General features: G+C 45.9%; 1 protein-coding gene across 1 annotated transcript in view; it reads right to left on the reverse strand.

Moving 5' to 3' along the window:
• The window catches only part of LOC120913158 (extracellular matrix protein 2-like), a 90,659-nt gene that overhangs the window by 38,306 nt on the left and 39,306 nt on the right, over nt 1-13,047 (reverse strand). The window contains exon 5 of the mRNA XM_040322893.1: nt 1,441-1,556. Coding sequence (XP_040178827.1) covers nt 1,441-1,556 — 116 coding nt within the window. The remainder of the gene's footprint in view (nt 1-1,440; nt 1,557-13,047) is intronic.

Consider the following 13,047-nt stretch of genomic DNA (forward strand, 5'->3'; position numbering starts at 1 on the left):
TATGGATGTTGGACTTGTTGGGTAATTCTAGTGGTTTGGCGGGTGGGGGTTCTTGGAGGCGTCCAAATTTTTGCTGTGTAATATCAGTGTAAGGACCCATCTATGGTATGGCGTCCTATGGTTAATCCCAGTTAACGGTGGTTTAATGGGAATTGGTGGAAATGGAGATGTCAGCGGGAAATTTTGTATTGTCCTTGAGCCGGTGTTCTGCGGCTGCGGACCTTTAAGTGGTTCCGCAGATGCAAATTTTGTGTTGGTTCGGTAGTGCCTCCAAGGTTCGGCAACCTGGGGTCATTATTGTTATTGTCCTATATTTCTGTTATAAGGAATGTTGATACAGTATGTTGTTTATTGTTAATAAATGGCCACTACAGCCCATTTTACTCCAAATGAGTGTCAGTGGTATAATTTGAATGTTAATTGGTAAGTGGGGTTCTCTGGGCTGTAGAGGTCTATGGGATCCCATTTAGCACTACCTCTGTCATGCCTAATTAGTCAAGGGCTAGTTGCTTGTGTTTACCCCCAGACCAAATGATCCCAGTCCTCCCCTGCCAATGACACTTGCATCAAAACACATAAACACAAAGGCCCAGATTCACAGAGAGCAAGGCGCACATTACGCCGCCGTAGAGTAACCAATGTACACTACGCCAACGCAGCGCAGACAGGCAAGCAATGCATTCAGCAAGCCAGTGCTCCCAACGCTGCGCCAGCGTGGCGTGGGATTCGAAGGCGTACGCCGGCGTGACCCATGCAAATGAGGCGTGACCCCATGGAAATGATGGGCCGAGCGCCAGACAGATACGTATCACGGACTGCTCATGCGCCGTGACGTGGACGCATCCCCCTGCGCCTGCTCACAACCACGTCGGAACAACTGCCTAAACTACGCCGGATCACTGTGTACGGCGTGAACGTAACCTACGCCCAGCCAGACACACGTCCAACGTAAAATACGCCGGCTTGTGTTCCCTGGTGCAGACCTTTGCATGTCTGCTGCTGGGTTGCACCTCCTTTATGGGGAATAACTTTACGCCGGACGTACAACTTACGCGCACCTCGCGTAGCCTGCGTCGGGCGCACGCAGGTTCGTGAATCGCCGTATTTCCCTCATTTGCATGTTTGAATGGCTAATCAATGGGAGCGGCACCATGCACCCAGCCTAAATGTGCGCCCACCCTACGCCGGCGTAAGCAAGCTACGTCGGCGGGGTGTAGGGCGCATATCTGTTTGTGGGTCTGGCGCACAGATACGACGGCGCAAATTTGAACTTACATTGGCGTAACTTGTTATACGTCGGCGTAAGTGCTTTGTGAATCTGGGCCAAAGTAGGCATCGCACAATCCTATGAATTAGGCTTGCTAATATTTTTTCCCTTATATTTTCTCTTTTATTTTTTGCAGATTGGTGATAGGTCAGCAATCAAGAAGTAGTTCTTACTTTGAAAACATCAAAAGCCAAGCCAGAGTCATCAAGTTTGTTCTTGCTCAGATCCAGCCACTCTAAGTTAGGTAGACCTGCAAAGGCTCTAGCAGGAAGCTTGGAAATCTCATTTTCTGTTGGGGATGAAACAAACATTTCAGAAAATATGAAATTAAAGACATATTTTTACATCATGACGTAAGTGATATAATATATGTATAACATAGAGGTTGTTCCACCATTGTTCTTGTAAATTCAAATGCCTGAGGTTACCAGTTTCAGAAGGTTATGTAGTAAATGGTCATGATAAATTACAAATGATTATTTTAGCAGTCAGGTAACTAAAGTATGTAGTACATATAAAGAGGCAATTACACAATGTACACAAGGTAGCTATTACATTGTCTGCTTAAGGTGGTTCACTATATAGGCTGCAATTGGTGCAATGTATAGGCAGGGGGTGTTGCAGAGGTAGTTTTAGAGGGGGTCAAAAGACATCTCTTGTAGATTGGCAATGGAAATAGTGATACAATGCTGAGGGGTACTTTTAAATGCTACTGACCCCCAATGATTCAGAGGTGGGGAGTTCCTCTGCTGTTAATTACCATCAATGATTTGGTAGGGAATACTATCACTCTCCCCTTATGAATTCAATAACAAGGTGATAAGCGCTCAAAACTGTGATAGAAAAAACTACTGAGGTAAGTATCCACAAAAGATATGTGATAATATCATATAAAACACAATAAAAAGCAATGCGCACCAAAGTATAAAACAAACAAAGGTTAGTGAGTGTTTACGGAGAGAACACAATGAAAAAACAAATGATGGGAAATAATAAAAAATTCAAGAATAATGTCCTTAACAAATAAAGTATGAGTGATTAAAATAATGTCCCAATCTTCCCTTAGAGTCCTAATAGGATGTGAATCTCTCTAGTGGAGTGAGAAAATCCGTGCCCAGTCTCCCAGAACTCTCACCTTACTGCTGTTGGCTAGTGCATGTAGCATGGGTGTTAGCGTGTCCAGGAATCAATCCTTTCCAGGTCCTCTCTTGTGGGGTTGCCTCTTATACCTAGTGATCTTGCTAAATCCACAGATTAATGTACTTAGTAGTTGCTCCATGCACCATGTATGCAGGGAAATAAGAGAAGAGAAGGATGCCTCAAATAGTAAAGTAATGTAAACTAGAATGGTCTTTATTAATAAACTAAGAATGGACTCTTACATTAATTAAAAAGATATGGGCATAAAATTATACAAGACGCGGCGTCCACAGCGCTGTCTTACGTCTCCACTGAATGCCTCCGGCTTGTGACAGTCTCGTGTGATCCCGATCCCTACGTCGTTACGTCACGTACCTCGTAACTTCATCAGTCCCCTGATGAAGTCACGAGGTACATGTCGAAGATTGGGACATTATTTAAATCACTCATACTTCATTTGTTAAGGACATTATTCTTTAATTTTTGATTATTTCCCATCATTTGTTTTTTCATTGTGTTCTCTCCGTGAGCACTCACTAACCTTCGTTTGTTTTATACTTTGGTGCACATTGCTTTTTATTGTGTTTTATATGATATTATCACATATCTTTTGTGGATACTTACCTCAGTAGTTTTTTCTATCACAGTTTTGAGCGCTTATCACCTTGTTATTGAATTTATATTTCTTTATCGTACATCACGGGACACAGAGCGGCATATTCATTACTATATGGGTTATATGGAGTACCTTCAGGTGTTGACACTGGCAATCTCAAACAGGAAATGCCCCTCCCTATATAACCCCCTCCCATAGGAGGAGTACCTCAGTTTTTACGCCAGTGTCTTAGGTGTTGGTCATGGTTTAGCTTGCCTCCGCATCCTTGGGATTAGGTGAGCTACCGGTTCTGTCCAAAGGCCTCAGCGCTAAAGTGGTCAGTAACCGGACCCCAAACCCTTGGGGTATAGCCCATAATGCTTTTCTTTTTAGAGAGCTGGACCCTGGGCCCAGAACTTAGAAACCTTTGGGTGCCTAATGTTTCTGTTGCCAGAGTGCTATATGGGCCCAGGACAGTGGATCCTTCATAGGAACCCAGGGCCTGAAGGTCTAGACATCCCCACGGAGATGGGGGAAGATTGGGCCTCTTGCTTGGCAAAGTCCTGCGGCATGGAGCAGGTAAGTGAGGGGAAAACTTGCGGAACTTGGTTCTTAGCAGGTTTTTTCTGGGGGGTCACAGGGGACATGCCTAAAGTTATGCGCTGCATCTGGCAAACTAGTCACATATCTTAAAGATAGGATGGCTCTATGTGTATTTTTTCCCCATAAGAAGTGACCTCCCTTGTAGTGTTGGAAAAGCATTGAGTGGGGCCTGTGTGATATAAAGTGTATGTGTGTGTCATAGAGCTATGCTTACCTGCAAGCCTCCAGGCGATGCTCCATTAGTCTTCCTCCTCAGAGCCTGCAAGCAGGCAGAACGCTGACCTCCTCGTGGTTCCAGCTGGAGCAGAGAGGCTCCCTTCCCCCCAACCCCCCGCCCCCCCCCCTATCGGCGGGCGCGCGCGTTCACGTGTTATAGGCGCAATTCGCGCCGTTCAGCTGAGGGGGGAAGGGCGGGTCAGTGGTTTAAGGAAGGGGCGGCCCTTCCTTTTTTCGTTCCAAACAGCTCATTCAATACATTGGAACTGGGGAGGAAAGACCAGAGCGGCAGCACGGGGCGCCGAGGACACACAGTGGCCAGAAAGAATATTGCAGTCTTCAGAAGACTGTTTTCAAGCCTAGAAATAGGCTGTTTCTTTTCCATCTCATAGTTTTTCTTTGCAATACTACTCAGGGGGGACAGAATGCTTTTTCTTTCCTGGATTTGAAACAAAAACAAAAAAAAAAAAAAAAAAGGAAAAGATTGAAAAAAAAAAAAAAAAAGAAGTCATCTAGGGGAGAGGAAGCATTTTTTATCCCCCAAACAGGTGTTTGGGCAATTAACTATTTATAGTTCCAAGTACCAATAAACTAGCAGGTGTACCTCGGTAGTGTACCATGGCATCCGGGTCAGAGGGTACAATAGGTGGGGATTCCCCCAGAGAGTCTGAGGTCTCGGACAAAGTTATGCCGCTACTTTCCCCACAGGGAACCTTGGGGCCATCGGGATCTGGGGCTGGAGCTGGCGCAGGTCAGTCCAACCCTAAGATAGTCACAGACGAGGTATTACTCACCTCTTTAAAGGAGATGGAGAAAAGAATGGGAAAAATGATAGCCACAGCTATGCGGGGCAGTAAACGGATTAGATCTCCGTCGCCCGAGCGCGGACCCTCAGAAGAGGAGGTCCTTTCCTCAGGGGAATTGGACGACCTCTTGGACAAGGACCAAGTAGGTTCAGGGATCGAAGATCCGGATACAGAGGAGTCTGGAGCAGTCTCCCAAGGGGAGAGCTGGTGGATTCAAGCCTTAACGGACTTGGTCCATAATGCATTCAACTTGCCAGTACCAGATCTCCAGGTATCTACGGTTTCAGCTTTGGGCTCACTGAGGGCGCCTCAAAGCAATGCAGTATTTCCGATCCACCCTCTACTAGAGGGAGTTTTGTTCCAAGATTGGAACAAGCCAGATAAAATCTTCTTACCACCTCTCTGCCCTATATCCTATGGAAGATACATTTTCCAAGAAATGGGCTACTCCTGCAGTGGACGCAGCCATCTCATGTATTAACAAATCATTAACATGCCCTGTAGAAAACATACAGGTATTCAAGGATCCAGTTGATAAACGCTTGGAAGCACTACTTAAGAACTCCTTCACTACTGCAGGGGCAGTAGTACAGCCAGCTGTGGCTGCGATTGGGGTTGCTCAAGCATTATCGGATCAAGTTAAGCAGATGCTTAAACTTATTCCTGCCCAGCAGGCAGAAGAATTTTCGGATGTCCCTAGGGCCATATGTTTTACAGTAGACGCAATTAAGGATTCTATCCAGCAAGCGTCACGTTTATCGTTATCCCTTATCCATATGAGAAGACTCTTATGGTTAAAAAACTGGGAGGCCGAGCCCCCATGCAAGAAGCTCCTGGTAGGGTTCCCCTTCCATGGAGGACGACTCTTCGGAGAAGACCTAGATAAATACATTCAAACCATTTCAAATGGCAAAAGTACTCTCTTGCCAACTAAGAGGAAGTTTCAGGGGCCTGCGTTTAAACGACAGTACTCCCCTGGGCAGGGGCCCTCTAATGCCAAACAGTATCGACGGCCTCCTGCGAAAGCAAACTTCGGCTTCAACAGCAGATCACAAGGACAGGCTGCTAGAGGCAGAAAGCAGTGGTTTCGCAAACCAGCAAAACCAGCCCCCAAGCCGGCCTTATGAAGGGGCGCCCCCACCCACGAAGGTGGGGGGAAGGCTGCGACTCTTTTCAGAGATTTGGGAAGCCAGCATTCCCGACGAGTGGGTACGGTCTTCCGTGGCCACGGGCTACAAATTAGATTTCCTAAGGTTTCCTCCTCTTCATTTCCAGGAGTCGAGGATTCCAAACGATCCGGAGAAAGGAGCCGCATTAATGTCGGCATTAAATCATCTACTTTCCCAGGAAGTAATAGTAGAGGTACCAGTCCTGGAACAGGGGCTAGGTTTCTACTCCAACCTATTCATCATCCCGAAGTCCGATGGAGATGTCAGGCCAATTTTGGACCTAAAGATGGTAAATACATACCTAAAGATCCGCTCATTTCGGATGGAATCCATGCGGTCAGCAGCTACCACACTCCAAAAGGACGACTTCATAGCGTCCATAGACATAAAGGATGCCTACCTTCATCTTCCAATTTATCAGCCACATCAAAAATATCTACGCTTCATGGTGGCTTCGCGTCACTTCCAATTCGTGGCGCTTCCCTTCGGGTTGGCTACGGCCCCCCGGGTGTTCACGAAGGTCCTAGCTCCAATCCTAGCCAAACTAAGGATCCAAGGGGTCACGATCCTAGCATACCTGGACGACCTCCTAGTCATAGATCACTCGTCTCCCGGCTTGGAGCGAGCAGTGGCCCTCACGGTCCAATACCTCGAGAAGTTCGGCTGGGTCCTAAATCGAGAAAAGTCAGCTTTCCTGCCCACAAGGCAGTTGGAATATCTCGGCATGAGATTAGACACAGAACAACAAAGAGTGTTTCTACCTCTGAGGAAGGTCAAAGCCGTCAAGGAATTAATCCTATTGGTTCTAAACAAGAAGGAACCGACTATTCGCCTATGTATGAGGTTACTAGGCAAGATGGTGGCCACATTCGAGGCGGTACCATACGCCCAGAGCCACACTCGCATCCTGCAGGCAGCCATCCTGTCAGCATGGAGCAGAAGGCCACAGGCCTTGGATATCCCGTTGCCGCTCTCATCAAGAGTCCGACAAAGTCTGTGTTGGTGGTTAGACCCTCAGAATCTACTGAAGGGGAAGTCTTTCAGCCCAGTGGCTTGGAAGATAGTGACCACAGACGCCAGCCTGACGGGCTGGGGAGCAATTTTGGATGGTTGTACTCGCCAAGGTACTTGGGCAACGCCAGAGAAGCAGTTGCCCATCAACATCTTGGAGCTCAGAGCTGCTCGACTAGCCCTCAGGGCTTGGACATCAAAATTGCAGGGGTTCCCGGTGAGAATTCAATCAGACAATGCCACGGCCGTGGCATACATAAATCACCAAGGGGGAACCAGGAGTCAAGCCGCTCAGAGAGAGGTGAGCTTGATTCTCCTATGGGCAGAGGCTCATGTGCCCTGCATATCGGCAATATTCATTCCAGGAGTGGACAACTTTCAGGCGGACTTCTTAAGCCGCCAGACTCTATTGCCGGGGGAATGGTCTCTGCATCCACAAATCTTTCAAGCACTCTGCCAAAGATGGGGAGTGCCGGACGTGGATATCGTGGCATCGAGACTCAACAAGAAGCTAGACAGGTTCATGTCCCGCTCAAGGGATCCGATGGCCTGCGGAACCGATGCGTTGGTTTGCCCTTGGCATCAGTTCAAACTTCTTTATGCATTTCCCCCGCTCCAGTTACTACCCCGCCTGCTGCGCAGGATCCGGGTGGAGCACATACCAGTCATCCTGGTAGCTCCAGCATGGCCCAGAAGGGCATGGTACTCACTAATCTTAAGGATGGTAGTGGGAGACCCTTGGACTCTTCCTCTACGGCCAGACCTGCTATCGCAAGGTCCGATCCTCCACCCTGCCTTACGGCATCTAAATTTGACGGCCTGGAAGCTGAATCCCTGATTCTCAGGGGTAGAGGTCTGTCTCAGAAAGTAATCTCTACCCTAATCAGAGCCAGGAAACCGGTCTCTAGGGTGATTTATTACAGGGTCTGGAAGGCCTATGTAGGCTGGTGTGAGTCCAAGCGATGGCTTTCTCGCAAATTTACCATCGATAGAGTATTAAGTTTTCTCCAGCTAGGAGTGGATAAAGGATTGGCATTAAGCACAATCAAAGGACAGATTTCTGCTCTGTCAGTGTGGTTTCAGCGGCCGCTGGCCACCCACTCGCTGGTTAAGACCTTCCTTCAAGGGGTCTTACGTATTAAACCTCCAGTTAAATCCCCGCTTTGCCCGTGGGATTTAAACCTTGTTCTGTCAAGTTTACAGAAACAACCGTTTGAGCCGTTGGCTGAAATTCCTTTGGTTTTACTGACAAGGAAGTTAGTATTTTTGGTCGCCATAGTTTCCGCAAGAAGAGTATCGGAACTGGCGGCCTTATCCTGTAAGGAACCATATCTTATTTTTCATAAGGACAGGGTCGTTCTCCGCCCTCATCCTTCCTTCCTACCGAAGGTTGTATCCAGTTTTCATTTGAACCAGGATTTGGTATTACCATCCTTCTTCCCTAAACCTACTTCCAGAAAGGAAGGGTTGCTGCATACCTTGGATATCGTCAGGGCCATGAAGGCCTATCTTAAAGCTACAAAGAAGATCCGGAAAACAGATGTGCTGTTCATATTACCGGATGGGCCCAAGAAGGGGCAGGCAGCTGCAAAGTCCACCATTTCTAGGTGGATTAAGCAATTAATCACTCAGGCCTACGGCTTGAAAGGGTTGCCTCCTCCAGTATCATTAAAGGCTCATTCTACTAGGGCCATGGGCGCCTCCTGGGCAGCACACCACCAGATCTCTATGGCTCAAGTTTGCAAGGCGGCAACCTGGTCTTCTGTCCACGCGTTTACAAAATTCTACCAGTTGGACGTAAGAAGGAAGTCTGATACAGCCTTTGGGCAGGCAGTGCTGCAGGCTGCAGTTTGAGACCCTCGGATTCCGGGGGCTCCTCTTTTTTGAGTTAAATTTAAAATTTAAGATTATTTTTCTCAACTAAGTTGGATTTATTATGATTTGAGTATTTCTCTAAATTAAATCCTTTTGTCTTGGAGATGTTCTCCCTCCCCTCATTGTGAGCATTGCTTTGGGACATCCCATATAGTAATGAATATGCCGCTCTGTGTCCCGTGATGTACGATAAAGAAAAAGGGATTTTTAAATACAGCTTACCTGTAAAATCCTTTTCTTGGAGTACATCACGGGACACAGAGCTCCCACCCCTCTTTTTGGGGACCATTTTGGGAGGCATACTGCTTGCTACAAAACTGAGGTACTCCTCCTATGGGAGGGGGTTATATAGGGAGGGGCATTTCCTGTTTGAGATTGCCAGTGTCAACACCTGAAGGTACTCCATATAACCCATATAGTAATGAATATGCCGCTCTGTGTCCCGTGATGTACTCCAAGAAAAGGATTTTACAGGTAAGCTGTATTTAAAAATCCCTTTTTTGTGTATAGTGAACACTATCAGATACTGCTGCTTAGAGCGTCACTACTCATTTATTTATTTTAACACTGATTTACTCACAGTAGCGCAGAATCTTTCACTCATATCACTCTCCACTTATGCTTTGGAAAAGGGGAGGATTACTGCCACTGACCACCAATTCGGACACGATTAATGCAAGTAATGCTTTGTTCTGAGGTTTATGTGTGTCTGGAAAACTGTCACTTGTGACACAGTAACTAAAGAGTATTTTGTTTGACTGTGGCATACGTGTGCAGTGAATAATTCAAGTAGGCTCAGACTATTCTCAACTATGCCTTTATAAGCCATGCCCAATATTCAATGTAATGTAGCCACACCCATGTGCACCACATGCCGTCTGCACCATGTCCCTCTTTCTCAAGTTCTAAAGCTGGGAAGTAGGCAAAAAGGCTGCGTTCAGGTTTCTAGTGCCACTGCAAAACAGTTTGTAAGCAAATGTTTAAAATTTAAATCTATGCTCGAAAAGTGGGAACAAATTGTAATTGGTGTTGGCAGAATGGATAGGATTAGCATCAGTAGTTTCAAATGTCACTCAATCACTTTCCAGGAGCAAAGCCAACTATGTCAGAACTTAAGTTTGATATATGACAAACATCTGTCTCTATGGTACCTAGACTGGCCATTTAAAGCTTGGCTGCTGCATATTGAAAGGGCATCATTTCCTTTGACCCCGAGGAAGATAATCAGTACATCCTTTTGGACAGACATCAGAGGCAGTTTTGGCCATCTTTAGCTTATAATATGCTGAGCTGCAGGCTCAGGAAATAACATGAGTAATCTTTGGACAAACAATACTTTCTTGCTCGCTTTGATAGAATTTATCTGTGTCAGAGTGCGTGACACAAATGTTTTTTTTTTTTGTTTTTTTTTTAAGGAATATCTTAAGAAGTGCTATTCCTATTTAAAACGACCATTTAAAAAAATAAAATTAAGACCATTAAAAATGATCTTTTTCAAGGGCCTTTTATTCTCAGCACTGTGGCTTTTATTAGCTAGACGGTAGACCAGCCATTCTCAACCACAGTTCGTTGGGTTCCTTTGCAAATTGCTAGAGGTTCCTTGAGTTGTGACGGGTTAAGATGCTGCCCAACGGTGCCTGCATTAGTACTGGCACAAATATTACTTGGCTTTGCCGGTGGTATGGAACCAGCGGTCGTTATTGTAAGGGGACAGTGCTTTGACCACCGATGTAAGGAACATTCTTTCCACTGACCACCAATCTAACAGGGAATTCTTTCCACTGACCACTAATGTTAGGGAGCACCCTACCTAACTGACCACCAGTGTAATGCCTTGTACACATGACGATGAGAAAACTGCCATTTTTTATATTGAACGTGAAAACCGGTCGTGTGTATGCTCCCTAGTAGTTTTCTTGACAAAAAAACTGCCCGGAAAAAAATTGAAACCAGCTCTCTTTTTTCTCGTCATGTTTCCCGTCAGTCTTTTTCTCGTCGCGAAAAACGGTCGTGTTTATGCTTTTTCCAAGGGGGAAAAAAATATGCATGCTCAGAATCAAGTATGCAGCCCAAAGGGTGGTGCCATTTGAAAGGAACTTTCCCTTTATAGTCTCGTCGTACGTGTTGTACGTCACCGCGCTTTGGTCGGACGTTTTTTTTTTTCATGAACGTGTTTATGCAAGTCACGGTTATTTTTTCATTTTTTTTCCTGTCGAGAAAAATGGTCGTGTGTACGAGGCATAAGGTTTTTTTTCTTCAATTACCTCCAGTGTAAGGGGGCTTTTCTCCTGCTGACCACCAAGGTGAAGGGGTTCTTCACTGACCATCAGTGTAAGGGGGCTCTTCTCCTACTGACTTTCAATGAAGAGGGGTTCTTCTTCACTGACCACCAGCGTAAGGGGGACCTAATCTTTCTAACCACCAAATTAAAGGGGTTCTTCACTGACCACCAATATGAGAGGGACCTTCTCCTACTGACCACCAATGTAGGCAGTATGTTCTTCACTAACCAATGTTGTAAGGGGGCTCTTCTCCTACTGATCATCAGTGTAAAAGGGTTCTTCTTAAATGACCACCAATGTAAAGGGGACCTTCTGCTTTTTACCACCAATTTAAAGGGGCATTTGGGTCTTCAGTAAAATAAAATAACTTTTCCCAGGCCCGCTACACTGATCTTCTAGTATCTGTGCTCATTAGCTGAGAACATTACCCAGCATATCAAGTCCATTGTATCAGTGCAATAGCCAGGAAACTAGTATTTTCAGAACCAGAGTTGAGCAGTGGCAGTCACCATACTTTATCAGTACAGGATTCCTATGTGTACTATATTTTAGTGTCTACCTAGTGCAAATGTGTAAGTACATATCACCTGTAGTTTATAGGAGATGGCCATATAGCTAACGCAAAGCCCTATAGGTAGCAGTCATACAATAATAGAACCAGAATTCTTGTCCAGATGCTTTTGCATAAGCACCTCATGCTGCAACTCTCCAGATGGGTCTAACAAACTCTTGGGTTCCCAATGGTATGGTTGACTCTACATGCTTGCCTTCACCAGAGTGGACATCACTAGGTCTTCAAATTATTAGTCTGCTGGGGTGGCTGACATCACATGCAATTTTGGGGGTGCCCAGCAGCAGTATCTGGGCTTTTGGATGTATACACAAGGGAGGCTTTTACAGGTAAATGAAAAAAAATCATATGGAAACATATTGGTCTTGACTAACATAGATGCTGGAACTTGTGTCAAGTCCTAGTGCTAATGTCATCGGCTTCTGGGTCTCAGATCCTACTATAGACGACTCCTTAAAAGCAGGGCAAGATCTAGCCTTTCTGATCTATGGGTGCATAGTATCAAAACACTTTTTTATTTTATCTTTGTGGCAATGTGTATTGTGGTGAATGGTAGGTATGGCATGATTGCATGTAACAGTGGTGGGGGGGGGGGGGGGGTTTGACTTAAACAGAGCCCATTCCTTTGGGTATTTACACACTCTAAGGCCCCTTTCACACCGACTCTGCAAGAAAAACGTTTCCCCTAAATCCTAAGGGACTATTCACACCGGTGCGCTGTGAGTCCTGCATGCTGCATCTTTGGTGCGGTTTGGAAAATCACACCAAAAATGCAGCTTCCTATTGAAATTAATGGAAATTGCATGTAGAATCGCACCGCGGTTTGCGTTTTTGGTGTGTTTTTGAGTCACATGTCCATTTTTCGCAGGTGCAAGCAACCCAAAAAAAAGCACCAGAAACACTCAGAAAATGCATATGAAACACAGCAAAATTGCAGTAAAGATGCATATGCGTTTTTACAGCAATTTTGCGACAGAGCAGTGTGAAAGAGCCCTTAGATGGTGTGGCTAGACCAAATAACTAACTGGTCCTCTAGCTTTCAGTTGGAGCTGGCTTCAGGCTGAACTCTGCACTGACAGCAATTTCTGTGCTTCATCTGTGCTGTGCTTCAGCTCCTCATTATAGGGTCCACCCTGCTGATGCCACTGGTCCTGGGGGGGGGGGGCAAGACCAAAATCTCTGGGGTGCATAGTCCACCCCAGCAGCCCCCTAGATCCGGCCCTGCTTAGAAGTGCTCTGGCAATGTAAATGCAATGCTTCCAGATCAGGGATCCTCAAACAACGGCCCTCCAGCTGTTCCGGAACTACACATCCCATGAGGCATTGTAAAACTCTGACATTCACAGACATGACTAGGCATGATGGGAACTGTAGTTCCTGAACAGCTGGAGGGCCATAGTTTGAAGACCCATGTTCCAGATAGTCATGTCACCAGTGAAGTCATGGAACTTTCTGTTGCTACGAAAGTTCAAGCAACGCTTAAGTAGCTTTGTACAGCCTCCCCTTCCAGCT

Source organism: Rana temporaria, chromosome 9, assembly GCF_905171775.1.
Source record: "Rana temporaria chromosome 9, aRanTem1.1, whole genome shotgun sequence".
NCBI lineage: Eukaryota > Metazoa > Chordata > Amphibia > Anura > Ranidae > Rana > Rana temporaria.